At 37.9% G+C, this 18,406-nt stretch overlaps 1 protein-coding gene and 1 long non-coding RNA gene across 8 annotated transcripts in view; one reads left to right on the plus strand and one right to left on the minus strand.

The window, feature by feature from the left end:
- LOC125782217 (uncharacterized) overlaps positions 1-18,406 on the plus strand; it is a 530,592-nt gene that overhangs the window by 416,618 nt on the left and 95,568 nt on the right. The window lies entirely within an intron of this gene.
- mapk8ip1b (mitogen-activated protein kinase 8 interacting protein 1b) overlaps positions 11,457-18,406 on the minus strand; it is a 71,581-nt gene continuing 64,631 nt past the window's right edge. For 2 of the 3 annotated variants that reach the window (XM_022669489.2, XM_007236233.4), the window contains exons 11-12: positions 18,130-18,228; positions 11,457-16,798 (exon numbers count right to left, since the gene is read on the minus strand). In XM_022669489.2, coding sequence (XP_022525210.2) covers positions 16,726-16,798; positions 18,130-18,228 — 172 coding nt within the window. In that variant the 3' untranslated portion in view covers positions 11,457-16,725. The remainder of the gene's footprint in view (positions 16,799-18,129; positions 18,229-18,406) is intronic. The other variant, XR_007424820.1, reaches the window with a different exon arrangement.

An 18,406-nucleotide genomic window follows, 5' to 3' on the forward strand; every position in this document is an offset into this window, starting at 1 on the left:
TAATCAAAGAGTGCTGTAACTCAGGCCTGTTTAAATACAGCATTATGTAAGAATGCAAATACACACATACCCCTTATTTTAACTGCTGGCACTCTCTGTCTCAAAGTTTTGTCCTTCCTTTTGTCCTTTCTCTTTCTTTCTTTCTTTTTTCTTTCTTCTAGTGTCCTGCTTTTTTGAACTCTCTTTCATACTGTTCTCTCTCTCTTGGTCATTTTATTTCTCTTTCACTCTCTCTCTTGTTCACTATCTCTCTCTTTCTTGTTCACTCAATCTCTCTCTGTCTCAAAGTTTTTGTCCTTTCTTCTCTTGCTTTGTCTCTCTCCCTAACATTTTCTCTTTCTTTCTTTCTTTCTTTCTTTCTTTCTTTCTTTCTTTCTTTCTTTCTTTCTTTCTTTCCCCTACTGTCCTGCTATTTTAACTCTCTAATTCACTCTCTCCCTCTCTTGTTCACTCTATCTGTCTCAAAGTTGTGTGCTTCCTTCTCTTGCTTTCTCTCTCTTTTTCTCTCTCTCTCTCTCAGTGGGGGTTTCCTGTGTGAAATCCCAGCAGGCATGAAATAATGATATGAAACATAACTGACATGAATAATATCACTGTTCTCTCTCCTCTAAAGACGGGATGGTATTAATGTTGCCCTGCAGCTACGACCAGTAAAAATGGTGCATATGCTCAGTTGTATCACTCACTCACACACACACACACACACACAGAGAGAGAGAGAGAGAGAGAGAGAGAGAGAGAGAGAAAAAAAATCTGTGCTATACTGAAACTAAAGCAGTAAAAAATGTCATTGTGTATCGTGATATACGTTTGTCCTGTTTTTAAGGATAAATACTCATACTTAAACAGCTGTTTAACTATTTGTGTAGAAAAGCTCATACTCACTCTCACTAATCTGACAATATTGCAATGAATCTCAACTGGTTTTGGTTCATTAACGCACAGAAACATGTAAAAAGACCTGGGAGAAAAAGAAAACTGTGTAGAATAGTTACACAGTACATCTTTATGGAGAAAGGTCCCTCTGTTACTCCCCCTCTACTGCTACTGCACTATTAAACTTTGGTGGAGCGGCATGAGGCTTCTCTCCACGACTTTATTGACTTCCAATTTAATCTATGTTGGTGTAAATCATAAAATATTACTGTACTACTTCAGTCCACATACTTCTTTCACTTTAGATTCTGCTTGTCAAACAGCTGTGTGCAGCTGTACATGTAATGATTTGTATGTACAGCGTTAGAGTAAAAGTGAAGTGAAGGGCCTGAATCTAGCATATTGCTGCTTTAAAATTAAACCCTGTCTGCACATTCACTGCACATTACACACTAAATATTATAAGTTATAGACCAGAGACGTTTAACCTTTTACACCTCACGGCCCACCTGTTCATAACAAGAAAGCATAGCAAGAAAAAGAGGTTTAAAATCGATATTTGTTTTTATTTTTCATTTTGTCATATGATATTGCTTTTGTCGTTACAGTAAGTTTCTATTTTTGCTTTTGTGTATTATGTTTATATAATGTTTATACTTAAACCATGACTTATGACTTATTTTTTCCCACTTATTCTTATGGTTAAGCTGCTTTCACACTGAAAACAGAAACGTAGTCACTGAGCTTTTTGCCAATAGCACATCAGCTGAACCTGCTGTCTCAAAATAGCAACGGTGCTCCCTTGAGAACAACTCCCATTTTTGCACTTTTGAGGTTAAAAGGTATGTTTCAGCCTGTTTTACTTCATGAATACAGCTAAATGGAAGCCAGACATTTAGAACTGAGTGAACGATTTGTTTAATTAAGGGTTAAACATGAGTAGGAGAAGAGTTAAAGTGTCAAAAAGAGTTTTAACTGTTAAATTAAAAATATCGATGTGATTTTAAAGGTCTTTGGTTGGAATGTCCTGCATGGGGCAGGTGATGTTTTGTCTCAGCTTACACACACACACACACACACACACACAAAGTACCTTTTAAAATACATTTAGTGCGGGTGCTCTTTTTGTTTATGAATGCACACACATATACACACACACCTGCACAGAACCTACAGCAGGGCTCTGAATAGAGTGACTGTGGAGGGAGGGAACGAGGGAATAAAAGTTCTGAAGAGAAAAAAAAAAAAGACAGGATGCAACTTGTTCACGAGTGGCACACAACCTCCAGTGAGCTGCATGTTTCCTCCTGTTTCTCACACGTTTGTTTTTTATACTCATATACTTCATAATTATGTGTATTATACTATATACTATATGGACAAAAGTACTGAAACACCATCTGCCCATTAATTCACTCATTTCTTCCAGAATCAAGGATATTATAAAAGATTTTTTTCTGTTTTGTTGGTAACTGTCTCTACTGGCCAGGGTAAAATCTTTGCTAGATCCTGAAGCATGGCTGTAAGGATCTTTATCATTCCAGAGAACACAGTTCCACTGCTCTACAGCTCAACACGGGGGTTTTATATCCCTCTATAGTTCAGGCCTGACATTAGGCATTAGGCATAGACTCATGTGTATTGATCTGCTCCTGCCTTAAATGCTGCAGCCAGGGGGCGTAGCAGCAAATTCTGGGTCCTGCTCCCTCCGGGTGGGTAGATGGCGCTCTCTTCCCACATCACTAAAGAGTGAGGTCTGCAGCACAGGGCACCTGTGAGCTGATGTATCAGAACAATGAACAACTTTACAATATCCTGTCATCCTGTCATCATCACTTACTTCACACTGATTGGTTTGTAGAATGTTGTACTATTATATATGTTACTATCAGGTGTTGGAGAGCTATAAAGTGGATCATGTGACACCAGTGAAGTTATCTGTGTTAAATTAGAGGTTGATGAATTTTGAGCTTCAGCAGGGCTGTAGACCTACGAGCAAAAAGCATGGAGGAGAATCAGAGCTTAAAGTTGAGGAAGAGCGCCTCCTGCTGTTCAGTAACAGCACTGCCTGGTGCTAACAAAGGGGAGGTGAGGGGGTCTGAAACAACCCAGGAGTCAAGCTGCAAGGTAGGTGTTTCTGATAAAGTTTCCACTGAGTGTGGATACAAGGTAGGTGTTTCTGATAAAGTTTCCACTGAGTGTGGATACAAGGTAGGTGTTTCTGATAAAGTGGCCACTGAGTGTAGATACAAGGCAGGTGTTTCTGATAAAGTGGCCACTGCGTGAAGTTACAAGGTAGGTGTTTCTGATAAAGTGGCCACTGAGTGCAGATACAAAGTAGATGTTTCTGATAAAGTGGCCACTGAGTGCAGATACAAAGTAGATGTTTCTGATAAAGTGGCCACTGCGTGAAGTTACAAGGTATGTGTTTCTGATAAAGTGGCCAAAGACTGTAGGTATAAAGTAGGTGTTTCTGATAAATCGGCCACTGACTGTAGTTACAAGGTAGGTGTTTCTGATAAAATGGCCACTAAGTTTAGTTACAAGGTAGGTGTTTCTGATAAAGTGGCCACTGAGTGTGGCTACAAGGTAGGTGTTTCTGATAAAGTGGCCACTGAGTGTAGATACAAGGCAGGTGTTTCTGATAAAGTGGCCACTGAGTTTAGTTACAAGGTAGGTGTTTCTGATAAAGTGGCCAATGGGTGTAGATACAAGGCAGGTGTTTCTGATAAAGTGGCCACTGAGTGTAGTTACAAGGCAGCTGTTTCTTATAAAGTGGCCAATGGGTGTAGATTCAAGGTAGGTGTTTCTGATAAAGTGGCCACTGAGTGCAGATACAAAGTAGATGTTTCTGATAAAGTGGCCACTGAGTGCAGATACAAAGTAGATGTTTCTGATAAAGTGGCCCCTGCGTGAAGTTACAAGGTATGTGTTTCTGATAAAGTGGCCAAAGACTGTAGGTATAAAGTAGGTGTTTCTGATAAATCGGCCACTGACTGTAGTTACAAGGTAGGTGTTTCTGATAAAGTGGCCACTGAGTGCAGATACAAAGTAGATGTTTCCGATAAAGTGGCCACTGAGTGCAGATACAAAGTAGATGTTTCTGATAAAGTGGCCACTGCGTGAAGTTACAAGGTATGTGTTTCTGATAAAGTGGCCAAAGACTGTAGGTATAAAGTAGGTGTTTCTGATAAATCGGCCACTGACTGTAGTTACAAGGTAGGTGTTTCTGATAAAGTGGCCACTGAGTGTAGATACAAGGTAGGTGTTTCTGATAAAGTGGCCACTGAGTGTAGATACAAGGCAGGTGTTTCTGATAAAGTGGCCACTGAGTTTAGTTACAAGGTAGGGGTTTCTGATAAAGTGGCCAATGAGTGTAGTTACAAGGCAGCTGTTTCTAATAAAGTGGCAAATGAGTGTAGATACAAGGTAGGTGTTTCTGATAAAGTGGCCACTGAGTGTAGTTACAAATTGTGTGTTTCTGATAAAGTGGCAACTGAGTGTAGAGACAAGGTAGGTGTTTCTGATAAAGTGGCCACTGAGTTTAGTTACAAGGTAGGTGTTTCTGATAAAGTGGCCACTGAGTGTGGATACAAGGTAGTTGTTTCTGATAAAGTGGCCACTGAGTTTAGATACAAAGTAGGTGTTTCTAATAAAGTGGCCACTGAGTGTAGTTACAAGGTAGGTGTTTCTGATAAAGGGGCCACTAAGTGTACGTTACAAATTGGGTGTTTCTGAATAAGTGGCCATTAGGTGTAGCTACAAGGTAGGTGTTTCTGATAAAGTGGCCAATGAGTAAAGCTACAAGGTGGGTGTTTCCAATATACTTTATGTGGGCTTTAGTTCTGAATACAATTACTATTATACTATTATAATACTATTATATTACTAATATCATTTAAAATTTAAATGGAGTTTCTGCTTTAAACAGTTGTCGTTAATTAATGTCTGAAGGAGCTTCTCACAGTTAAACTCACACATCTGTACAGGCAGAGTGTTCATAATGTGTACACAGATTGTGGTAATACGAGACATGCAGGGATTTGTGTTTTCTTTGAGGGCTTTTGAGAGCTGTGTGCCCAGCATAATCATAAAGATAAACGCAATCTAAACACACCTGCTCTATTTTACCTGCACATCTGTAGGCCTGCAGAGAGCTTTGAAGCGCTGGAGTCTTTATGCGAGACGCTAACCCGGCCCTTTCTCTCTGACAGCGTGCTACAGCAGGGTTTTATGAGCAGACTTTAAACCTGTACGCTCATAAAGACAGGGTGCTATGATATGGAGCTGGCAGCACGCCAACAGAGGAGAGCTAACGTGATTTGGTTGAAGCCGAGCCGCTCCGAACACAATGAGCTTTTGTTGAGCCGTCAGGCTGGAATTTATGACGAGCAGGGATGAGCTCGGCAAATATTTCAAAGAATCAGTTTTTCAACACTGTCATCTACGAGCTGTCAGACTCAACCTAACCCACCTCTAGTGTGTGTGTGTGTGTGTGTGTGTAACCTTTCAAAACCACATTCATAACAGCTCCAACAACATGGCCCTTACTCTCCCTTTCATCCATAAAATGGTAGTACCGTAAAACACTTTGCACAACTGATCAGACCTGAGGTATGTTAATAACTGTATGTACAAACTGTCTATTGAATCAAATTCATCAAATTTTGGGTAATTTACAGCATAAAATGTGAACGTGAACCTTTCTCCCAGTTCTAATAAATACAAGTTTAAATCAAATAATATGAAAAGACAAGCATACATGTGATCTATGCCCATTAAGCACTGGGAAAGAAAAATATATTTGGGTAGCCTAACATTTCAGGTGAGGTTTCTGCAGTGTCAAATACAGCCCTAGAAATAATTAAGAGACCACTTCAGAATTTCAGAATCAGTTTATCTGATTTTGCTATTTATATGTTTATGTTTGAGTAAAATGAACATTGATCTTTTATTCTATAAACTACAGACAATATTTCTCACAAATTCCAAATAAAAATATATTGTCATTTAAAGCATTTATTTGCAGAAAATGAGAAATGGCTGAAATAACAAAAAGGATGCAGAGCTTTTAGAGTTCAGAAATCAATATTTGGAGTTTTCATGCATCTTGGCATCTTCTTCTTCACTAGTTTTACACACTGCTTTTGGATAACTCTATGCCACTACTGGTGCAAGAATTCAAGCAGTTCAGCTTGGTTTGATCATCCATCTTCCTCTTGATTATATTCCAGAGGTTTTCAGTTTGGTAAAATCAAAGAAACTCATCATTTTTAAGTGCTTTCTTACTTTATTTCCCCAGAGCTGTATTCCAATAAATGACAGTTCAGGGGAAATGAGCTGGTCAGGATGAGCTTTGAGGGGGAGAAAATTACTCATATGCTGGTAAGAGAGGCAATCAAAATCTCAAAATCAAGATCCTGCATGAACAATCATCTGGGTTCTTCATATCATGCAGCATTGCTTACATAGCCATATAATACTTTGCTGATGGACACATTTATAATACAATAATTGTATATGGACAATATTGTTGGGACAGGTAATAAGTATTCATTGTTTCTTCCAAAATCAACAGTATTAAAACAAGTTCATGCTGCTTTTGTTGGCATAACTTGATTTTGTACGTTTACCTGTTTATTTCATTAAGTAATTTGTATTTTATTAGGTGAAATAAGCATTTGATCCTCAAGCAAAACATGACTTGGTACTTGTTGGAAAAACCTTTGTTCGTGAGCACAGAATTCAGTTATCCATCTAGTAGTTGGTCACCAGGTTTGAGCACATCTCAGGAGGGGGATTTTGGCTTCACTTTCATTTTACAGAAAATCTCCAAATCTCCAAATCCCAAAGGTTTCGAGGATGTTGATTTTCTATAGGATTAAGGTCTAGAGACGGGCTGGGCCACTCCAGGACCTTAATGTGCTTCTTCATAAGCCACTCCTTTGTTGCCTTAGCCATATGTTTTAGGTCATTGTCATGCTGGAAGACCCATCTATGACCCAACCTCAGTGTCATGGCTGAGGCCAGGAGGTTCTCGTTCAAGATTCTACAGTACATGACCTTGTTCATCAGACCATTAACGTGGTAAAATCTTTCTGTACCAGTAGAGAAGCAGTCTCAAAGCAGAAGCATTTCACCTCCACAGTCGAGTTGTGTTGAGTTGATGACAAAGAGCTCAATTTTATTCTCATCTGGCCAAATCACATTCTCCCAAGCCTCCTCTGAATCATTCAGGTGTTGAATGACAAACTTCAGACAGGCTGTAGAGGGTTGAGAGGTTTGAATGGAAGACACTGATTCTGTGACAGGTGTCTTTTACACACAGAGCAAGGGGAGATAGGAATGCTTTGTTAAAGGTACAGGACTAAATTGTATGCCTTGTAACTGCACACAACTGGTCTGTGGGATCAGAATTCTTGCTGGTTGAAAAAAGTGAGTACACCCTTAAGTGAAGTTGGCATAATTGTGCTCAAATAGCCATTTCCACTCTCTGGTGTGATGTGATTCGTCCATTAAAAAGTTGTTTTTAAATTTACTCAGGTTATCTTTGTCGAATATTAAAGTTGTTTTGATATCTCAAAAACAAAAGAAATATGTAGAGAGCAAACTCTTTTGTCACACCACTGTGTATGTAAGGCATACGTATGGAGCCACATTTTGACAGGGTACAAAAACGTGTGTGTGTGAATGAGTGAGTGAACATGCCCCAGGCTGTAAGCGATACTGCTGTGATGTATCAGTGTAATATTTCCCACTAATGTTCGTGTCTTTAAGATGGATATGGGTTTGTCTCTTTATTCTGGGAGTGTAATGAGAAAGGCCATTTATTCAGATTCACATTTCCTTTTCCTAAGCGTGACATGAAGTCATTAAACAAAAATACAAGCCCGTCTCTGATCTGATTACAGGTTTAATGTGTCTCAGAGGTATTCATATCAAGAACAGGCTCTCTGATTCTGATATTATACTGAAGAGTAATGACACATTTTATAGCAAATAAATGGTGTGTAATATATCACCTAAAACATTGTTAAGTGGGAAAAAAAAAATTCTTTTCAGGACAGGTTAAGAATATTATTCATCACTGAACACATACAGTAGATAAGCCAAGACATGTTTGGAATCTGAATGGTGTGCTTCTCTATTTTACAACAATGACTGTAGAAAACTTGGACAGCACAATGTCTTCACCGCCTCTGCTGGCTGGTTGCAGTATAACGTGTAGCTCCCATTTGTTTTAATGACAAAACAGCACCGCCCATTTTCCATCTTAATGTTCTCCTCTAAACTGTGCAGATTCTGTCAGGAAAGCAGAATTCAGCACAACTTCTGAAAAGGCATCTTGCTGATCTGACAACATTACACAAACCAATCAGTGTGAAGCATAGGGAGACTCCACCCACGTAGGGGATGATGGCAGGATGTAATAAAGTTGTTTAGTGCACTCAGTCACTAAACTGCAGTCTAAAACTAAAAATAGATAAAATACAGAACAGAGTACAATGTAACATAAGAATCTTGGTTCAGCCTTTTTTCATTGATATTATTGATCATAGTGCTGGGCGGTATATCGGTTCATACATTGTACCGTGCGTCAGTTTAGAACTGGATTTTTCACATACTGCTATAACGCTAGAGACGCAGCTTAGCGCTGTGTAGAAGCGGAGCGCTGTGTGTAGAAACATTTTTGGCCAGACCCCCCAGCACTAATTGATCAGGTGGTGTTATTGTTCTGTTGGTCGTATGAATTGATTTGTAGTTTTAATGGAAAATGGGCAGGGCTGTTTTGTCATTAAAACATTATCTAGCTACTGTGATGATCTAGCTCGAGTATGATATTGGTTTAAAATGGTCAGTGTGATCTTAATTTGTTGTTATTCAGTCAGATATTATTAGTGTAGGTAGCAGGACTGAACCCGGTAGTATAAGTACTCAGTCACGGTCAGAAGGGGACAGTGGGTTTTCTATAGAACAAAAGGGGACAGTGGAGTTTTCTATAGAACAGAAAGGAAACAGTGGTGTTTTCAGAACAGAAGAGAACAGTGAAGTTTCTAAAAAATAGAAGGGAAAAGTGGGGGTTTTCTATAGAACAAATGGGAACAGTGGAATTTTCTATAGAACAGAAACAAACAGTGATATTTTCTATAGAACAGAAGGGAATAGTGGGGTTTTCTATAGAACAGAAGGGAACAGTGATGTTTTCTATAGAACAGAAGGGAACAGTGATGTTTTCTATAGAACAGAAGGGAATAGTGGGGTTTTCTATAGAACAGAAGGAAATAGTGGAGTTTTCTAAAGAACAGAAGGGAACAGTGATGTTTTCTATAGAACAAAAGGGAACAGTGAAATTTTCTAAAGAACAGAAGGGAACAGTGATGTTTTCTATAGAACAGAAGGGAACAGTGGGGTTTTCTATAGAACAGAAGGGAACAGTGGAGTTTTCTATAGAACAGAAGGGGAAAATGGGGTTTTCTATAGAACAGAAGGGAACAGTGGTATTTTCTATAGAACAGAAGGGAACAGTGAAATTTTCTATAGAACAGAAGGGAATAGTGGGGTTTTCTATAGAACAGAAGGGGAAAATGGGGTTTTCTATAGAACAGAAGGGAACAGTGGTATTTTCTATAGAACAGAAGGGAACAGTGGAGTTTTCTATAGAATAGAAGGGAACAGTGATATGTTCTATAGAACAGAAGGGAACAGTGACATTTTCTAAAGAACAGAAGGGAACAGTGGAGTTTTCTATAGAACAGAAAGGAACAGTGACATGTTCTATAGAACAGAAAGGAACAGTGATATGTTCTATAGAACAGAAAGGAACAGTGATATGTTCTATAGAACAAAAAGGAACAATGATATGTTCTATAGAACAGAAAGGAACAGTGGTGTTTTCTATAGAACAGAAGGGAACAGTAATATGTTGTATAGAACAGAAAGGAACAGTGACATGTTCTATAGAACAGAAGGGAACAGTGGGGTTTTCTAAAGAACAGAAGGGAACAGTGATGTTTTTTTATAAAACAGAAGGAGGAAAGGGGGTTTTCTATAGAATAGAAGGGAACAGTGGAGTTTTCTATAGAACAGAAGTGAACAATGGGGTTTTATATAAAACAGAAGGATACAGTGGTGTTTTCTATAGAACAGAAGGGAAGAGTGCAGTTTTTTATAGAACAGAAGGGGGAAATGGGGTTTTCTATAGAATAGAAGGGAACAGTGGGTTTTTCTACAGTCATCAGTGCCAAACAAAACAGGCTAACAATGCTATTAAACAGTGAATTTATACTGCCACCCACAATCTTTATTCATTTAATTTAAAGTTGTATAGAAATTTTGCAGTACTACACGCTGGCACTATCCAACTTTTAAACTGGACTGTGATTTGCAAACATATCATGGCTGACTGAATGCATGTAAGCATGCTGGGGGATGAGTCAGATATATCTTCTCTAAACTGATCCTTTAAATGAAGAATCACATTATGTCCTGTACATTTTCCTCCCTGAATACTAAAACTAAACACTGCAGATTTCTGTTGGCTGTGAGCATTTCCCAGCCTGCTATTTCACACAGACTCTGCTGACCTCTTGTGGCCAAAAAGTGGAATCACTGAAACAATTTAAACAGCATTATTTTAAATAATTAATAAATGACAATAAATAAACAATTGTTGAACTCTCTGGGTAAAGGTGTTAGGCACTGATTTCCGTTGGAACATCTTAGAACATCAGCTACTCTTAAAAGCGTGCCCTTTCAGTGTCAAAACCAGACTGATTTAAAAATATAATTACAATATAATTCATTACATTATAGACTCAGTCTTCCTAGCATAAAACAGCTCAGATTATTAGTTTATTTCCAGTAAAACAGTACCACAAAAAAAAAACTAACAAATAGAAACAAACAAAAAAAGCTTAACAACAATTTAAAACGTGATCCGGAGGGAGTTTGCCGGTGTAGCGCAGATTCGAGTCCGCTTCCATTCCCTGCTGCTGTGCTGTGACCTCAGTTAAGCATTAGCTTAAAGCTAGCATTTTTCTTGTCACGACACTTAAACGATCTCAAAATTCGGAGGATCCAGTGATATTTAGGTAGTAAAATGTACACAAAATAAAACATACAGGGTATAAAACATATTTATAGGCCCGTTTTTAAAAAAAAACATACATTTTTTTCTCATAGGCCTGAACTTCTTAGACACGGAACCCCAAATTTAGGTGTAAACAACATGACGCTCACTACAAAATGAAAACACGACTTTAATTTTTATTTAAATTTAATTCAAAATCCTGTTGGGTGGATTCAATCTAAATTCATTCATTAAATTGATTTAAATTCTGAAATTCAGAGCTGCTCAATTAAAAGTTAACATTGACAGTCCTACTCTTACTCTTACTCTTTAAAAACTAATGGCAGAGCAGATTTATTAATGCAGTTCATTCTTTGATCCATCAGGTGCAGCAGTTTTAAGAGTTATGAGTTTAAGGTGTGCATTAATTCTGCACCACAGGCATATTTAACACAGAAACAGAATATATTGTTGTTTATTGTCAGTGTAAGAAAAACCCAACAACCACACATTCAGGAGAAACATCAGGAGTTTTATTCAGTCATTTAATGGGAGGTTTTATTGCTACTGCAGTAATGGAGTGGACAAGCCCAAACCATCAGTGACAGACTGCTCTGAGTTCTTCTCCACACAAGAGCAAGACACGGACGTCTGATTATGGAATAAAGAGTTTCTGAAGGACACCAACACAAAAAAAAAACAAAGATGAGCTGGTGTTACTGCTGAGGTGCCTTAATGGACATGTGTTGACAGTGAAACGATTTACCTTTGATGATTATTATTTATTTATAGATTATTTATTGCTTTTATAAAAGGAATCACAGTCAATATAGTTATTTTTTTAATTAATTGACATTATTAAATATCAATTAATAAAAAAATGTGTAACAAATAAAATAATAAAAAAAAACTCCTGGTTTTCTGGCAATCTGATTTAACATTTGGCTGGTGCACAAAAAACACCACACATTACCGCAAACTCATCACACTGTTAAGCATGGTGGTGGCAGCATCATACTGCAGAATTTTACAAGTTAAACTCAGAAACTCGATCCAATGGAAATTTAAAAAGAAGTGTTTTCAAGGATTCCTACGCAAACTGACAGAACTTGAGGAGGTCTGCTTTTTATTTAATTGACATTACATTCCTAAAATACGATTTCACGCTAAAAAGTCTATTGTAAAAAAAATTATATTGACCATGAATTCATTTACAAAATCAATAATATCTTTCATAGGCATTGTTAATGTATGTGATGTGTAACAGAAATAAATATGGGTGATATTTGTTTTAATTTATCAGCTCGTGATTTATTAGTCATGATCCAGAATGCAGTACGAGTTACTAGTATTAGAGTGAGTTACTAGAGTGAGTCAGTATACACTGCCTGATGCATGTTGGCATCCATCAGCACTGGAACCGTGCAGCTGTTTAAATTATCTCTGCGTCCAAAAATCCAGGTTTACTCTGTAATTTTTATGGCTGGAATAGAAATCTGTCAAATCACTTTTTCTGCAGTAAATAAAGATCTTTATATAGAAGACAGTGATGAAGATACATTACTTTTTTATTTTTACACAGACTATCCTAAAACCTTTGAAAGGCAGTGTATATATTGCACTGTATATAACAATGTGTGAGGCAGTGCCAGCAGAGGCTGGATGGTACTGGATGTCATGTTGAAAAACTTGTTTTTGTGAGCATTTAAAGAGGAATTCCACCAAATGTTCAGTGAATAGTTCAGACGGTGGTTTGGTGTGAAACGCTCCTTTTTAGAATCAGAATTGTTTAAAGTGAGACGTGGGACCCTCTAAAAACTCCTCCCTCTAAAAATTCAACTCTGTGTGTCTTCTATGTGTTTGTAGCTAAATGGGTGGTTCCCCTGATGAAGGGTTATTATTCACCTTCTTGGTGTTGGGTTGGATGATGGATAAGGGTCTCCTACAAGAGTTATTTGGTTATGGGAGAACCACTGCTTTTTGATGGTCTTTCGTGTTCTAAATAAAGCTTAGATACAATGAAAAAGTAATGTATTATGTGGTAAAGCTCACATTTTATAATGTTTTGTCGATTCTCTGGTATATAGTTTTGAGTGAAGCTCAGAAAATATACAAAAAATAATTTCAACTTAAAAAGTAAATTAACAATTTTGAGAGTTTTTTTACCCTGTGGGGTAAAATGTGTTAACATTTATAAGAGTTACAAAGAGTTAATATATCACTATATATATATATATTAAGTGTTTAGTTGTTAATTCTTTGTTGAATTAACTTAAAAACTTTAACTCTTGTGGTAGTTATTGTAACACTATAGTGAGTGTGACCATGTGTTAAATTCAACTCTTAATTTTACAATTTAAACATGATTTAACACTGTCAATTTTGCTGTGTACGTGGGTGGAGTATGATATCCTGACTCAACTTCCTGTAATCGGTCTGAAAGTCGGGACTGTCGAAAATAGTGTTCTACACTGCAAACCAACCGGACCATGGATCAGGTTTTGTGTACTTTTTTCTCTTATTTTGGTTTGACCAAACCACTTGGTGGAATTTTGCCTTTAAATGATCATCCAAAGGGAGTGATGTTGTAATGCACAGTGGATGTAATGAACGTTTTCGGAAAAGCTTTCCAAACTGAAAGGTCCCAGACCAGTTTTAATGCATCAGTATCCAGGAATCCAGTGTTACAGGATTTACTTTGCTGTTTCAGTTGACAGTTCATAGAACAATACACTGTTACAGATCATCATCATCATTAAGATGTTATAATCACCATGTAAGGATAATCAATTTTAAAGCCAAGGAATCTCGCACGTCCTCTTGGAATATTTACACCGCTGTAAACTCAGCTTTCCCAAAACCACTTCCTCTTGTGGCGACCAGTGGTTAAGCTAAAACGCTGGAAAATAAAAACGAAAGCTAGACTAATACTAGAAAAGGAGGCACTATAGGAAAGACACTGGTGACTGTTGTTGTGCTTCCCATTTCCCTTCACTCATTTATGCCCTATATGTCCAAAAGTTTCTGGACAGCCCTTCTAATGAGTGAGATCAGCTGCTTTAGGGTGCATCTGTCGCTGTTTACATACATTTCCATCTTCATCGAAAAGCACTGATCTATAAAATGGGACGCTGTAGAGAAGCTGTGAGCACATGATCCTACGGTGGGCTAAAGGGACATAAAGCCCCAGTATTGAGCTGTGGAGCAGAGGAACTGTGTTCTCTGGAATGATGGAGCTCCATCCAATACTTTAAGATGAGTTGGAGAGGTGAAACTAATCATCCAACATCAGTGCCTGACCTCACTGATACTCTCACTCTTGTGAGTACGGAACACAATCAAATTCTTCTCACAACAAAGCTCCAACATCGAGACGAGTAGAGGCTGTTATAAACCTGATTTTAGAAGAAATGCTGTGTTAAAGTTTTGGATGTATATTTTACTCAGCTCTGAAACCTGAAGCTCAGTAACAGCAGGCTGACCTGAGGCGACAATACAGTTCAAAAGTTTGGAACCATGTGTAATATTTTGATATTGATCATTTTGTTCATTTAGCATTTTACATAATCTATATATAGAACAGTTTCACAATGCAGACACTGAGCTGCTCTGTTCTTTTCTGAGAACGTTCCTCACATCTGCAGGCTGGGATTAACACTGGTCCATGGAGCTCCAACACAGCAGCACAGAGGCAAAAACAAAGGATCAGGACTAATCAGCCTTAAAATAGTTGATACCCAATCCATTGACATAAACCTGGATCAGCTTCCTGAGCTTTTACTGATCCACTGGAGCAGATCAGAACATCCCTAATGATACACCTACCTAAACTTAAATGGGTATTATTATTATTATTATTATTATTTTATTAACTTTATTATTTACATTTTAAGTTATTATATCATTAAAAAAGAAAGACTGTGCCACTTTGGTTCAAACAGTGATTCCAAACTTTTGTACCCGGGACATATTCACAGTTCTACAGCAAGGTAAATGGAGGCTGTCTACTTCTGCACAGCTGAGGAGCTGCAGTTACGTAATTCAACAGGCCTGGATCTAATCTAATGTCCACTGCCTGTATATTTGGGGACTCCCAGAATCCTTTTCAAAATGTGCAATAACTGACCATTTTGATGCTTAATTGAAAATAACATATCTTGTTTAAATATTTGTTAAAGTACATTCCTGTAAATATAAATAAATAAATAAATAAATAGCAAATAAATAAACAATATTACGGACACACAGTGTCAATAGGTGCGTTTCTATATATCATATGTTTATGTGAATTGAATGAAAAAAAATATATATATATATAATAAGTAGACATTCTGGGCTGATATACACTGCCTGGCCAAATAAAAGGTCACACACTCCAATATATTTAGTTGGAGCGCCTTTAGCTTTGATCATGGCACACATTCTCTGTGGCATTGTTTTAATAAGCTTCTGCAATGTTACAAGATTTTTTTAAATCCAGTTTTGCATTCATTTTTTACCAAGATCTTGCAGCAGCATTGATGAAGGTAGAGTCTGACCGCTGCACAAAGCAGCTCTTCTCCATTCAGCACATCCCAAAGATTCTCAATGAGGTTAAGATCTGGATTCTGTGGTGAACTCTCTCTCAATCCATGTGTGAAAATGATGATCTCATGCTCCCTGAATCACTATTTCACAATTCCAGCCCCATGAATCCTGACATTGTTCATCTTGGAATATGAAGAAAAATAAATCCATTGATGGAAGAATAACCTGCTCTATATTAAGTATATTCAGGTAGTCAGCTGACCTCATTCTTTCAGCACATACTGTTGCTGAACCTAAACCTGCAGACCAACTGCAGCATCAACCAACCCCACATCATTTACTTACTTAAATCCAGGTTGAGACCTTTTTTTGGCCAGGCAGTGTTTTTAACCTATGTATATTAATGACCGTTTTAAAGCATGTTTAGTATCTGGCTGACATATATTCAGCTCTTAGCTCCTTTAAACAGTGCAGTTACATAACCTTTCCTGTGTGTATAGTGAAATCTGCTGTTTATCATGTTTATTATGCATGATCAGACCACTTGAGTGCTAACAGCACCCCCTAAAGTTGTAAATATAAGCATGTACGAAATGCAATCAACTAAAAATGCAATAATTGAAAAGCTAGGAGTCCCCAAATCTTCAGCATCTTCAGCAGTGCTGTTTCAGACCAGCTGAGATCTGTTCACACTAACATTAGCAGTGCAGCTAAATGTAGAGGCTAGATGGGATGATATCTATACTGTGAGTTTAGAACTGTAGTATCTGAAACACTGCGGAGGGTGAGACACCAGATGAGGACGTGAGAAGGCTTCTGTGTTTTCAACTCAACCACACTGTTCAGAGAGCTGTTCTAGTAGCAGGGAGCTGCAGAATGAGGGTACACTTAATTTTACAGTGTAAAAACTGTTCTTCTTTTTCACCCGCAGATTAGATGGCTTTCTTGCTCCGCATTCAAGAGTCATACGTGTGACTGCAGGCTCATCCGAAGCATAAACGAGCCAAAAGCTGTAAAACATCGCCTTTTTACTCTGAGATGAAGCTTCAGCAGATCCGAGCATCAGGGTCAGTTCAATATCAGAGCTGCAGGTCCTCGTATTTCTCTCCTCTTGCTCCACAAAATAAGCCATCCACACTTGTTTTCAGTCTGATATATTAGTGTTTGGATTATGTTTATGCTTGTCTGTCATGCAACATAGTTATATCACATCGCTGTACATCTGTACATGGCCACTAGAGGGCAGCATGGCGTTATTCCAGATAAATGTCCTCTGTAGGGCACGTGACTTCCACAAACTCTTTATAGTAGATCTGGAAAGCTTTCCTGTAAGAAAGAAATGGTTGTATATTAATTTTACCACACAGTCTGAGTTTTAGCACTGGAGCTACAAGGTTAATGTAGCGAAGAAGCAATGTAAATTTGTGTTCTCAGGCTTGAATTAATTAATTTTTCAGTCAGTTTTATATAAATAGCAATGTGTCAGTCTCAGAGCTTATACCCTGCCAATTAGCATGGTGTTAGCTGTGAGTCTGAATCTTCACACTCAACTCAAATCATAGTGGGTGTTTAGTAATCACTAACATACTTGCTAATGTGTTTTTTGACACTGTAAGCCTCACTTTTTGCAGTGTAACACAGCCTTGCTGGTTCCCTTTTGCACTAGGTATGGGGCTGCATATGGGAAAAATTATTGGTGGGGATTAAGTGAGTTAAGTCCTATTTTTCTTAAAGTCAAACAGGCCCTGGATGTTCATCTACACAGATTTCTCGCTTTAAAACTGTTTTTATTTAGGTGAGTAAAGCGCTTCCATCTAAGTAAACTTAGATTCTCAGATTTTCACTGAGGCGGGGTGCTGCAGCATTAGCATTAGCGGCAGATCACTAGCACTAGTAAATGCCACCTGACATTTCTACACTGAGAAACCATGAATGTTCTGGTAAGTCGGGTGAAATTAGCTAGCAGATCGTCCCACATAGCTTGCTTTAGTATGGTAAATGCGCAGGCTACAGTCCGATATACTCACTTCTGATCGGCGAAGGAGCTTGCATTTAGCGCAATTAGCTGCTAATGCTGCTTCAGCAGTGCTACTCAGAGTTAGCAGCAGGCTACAGGCCTATAATACTCACCTCTTAACGGCAAAAGAGCTAGCACAGTTAGCCGCACAGTTAGCGGCTAATGCTAATACTGCTCCAGCCTCTGTGCTGGAGAACTAAACTCAACCCCCTCACCCCCCCCCCCCCCCCCCTTTTACACTGCACTTCAGCATAGTGGCTTTACAGCTCCTTAATATCTGACTGGTAAAATTTATACATAAAGCACCTTGATCATTTTTAGGAAAATTAAAGGATTTTAAGGGCACCTTATAAAATAGGGTAGTATCTATACAATTTTTTATTGGTGTACATAAGCTTTCATTGTTTGTTAGATATGTTAGCCTCGTAACTCCAGTGTAAAACTACACTGAGAACAAAAACATTAAATTCACACAACAAACACCTTTTGGCTAATTTGACTATACTAACCTTGTTTTCAACAACACTACTACTAATAATAATGCAAATTGCATAGATGCAAAAACACACAAGATTAAAATTTGTATTACATTTATTCCTGCAAAAAGTTTAAACCACACTATGACACCCTCAGTACTCACCCTACAGCTGCGGCGAGGTGCTTAGTGGAGTTTTCAGAGACAAAGACATGGCAGGCAAACCTCTGATCAGCCGGGTGCTTTGTGATGAAGCCAAAGTATCTGTGTAGAGATGAGAAGTGAATTTATTTATTCATTTCAAAAATAAACAAACATATTTGTCGTTTATTTTGTGCATAATGTATGAGTTGTATGCTTATAATGTAATGTTTGCTATTGCACACTACAATCAAATTAAATGCAAAATTTGAGTCCCTAAATCTTCAGTATCTTCAACAGT

This window comes from Astyanax mexicanus, chromosome 16, assembly GCF_023375975.1.
Source record: "Astyanax mexicanus isolate ESR-SI-001 chromosome 16, AstMex3_surface, whole genome shotgun sequence".
NCBI lineage: Eukaryota > Metazoa > Chordata > Actinopteri > Characiformes > Acestrorhamphidae > Astyanax > Astyanax mexicanus.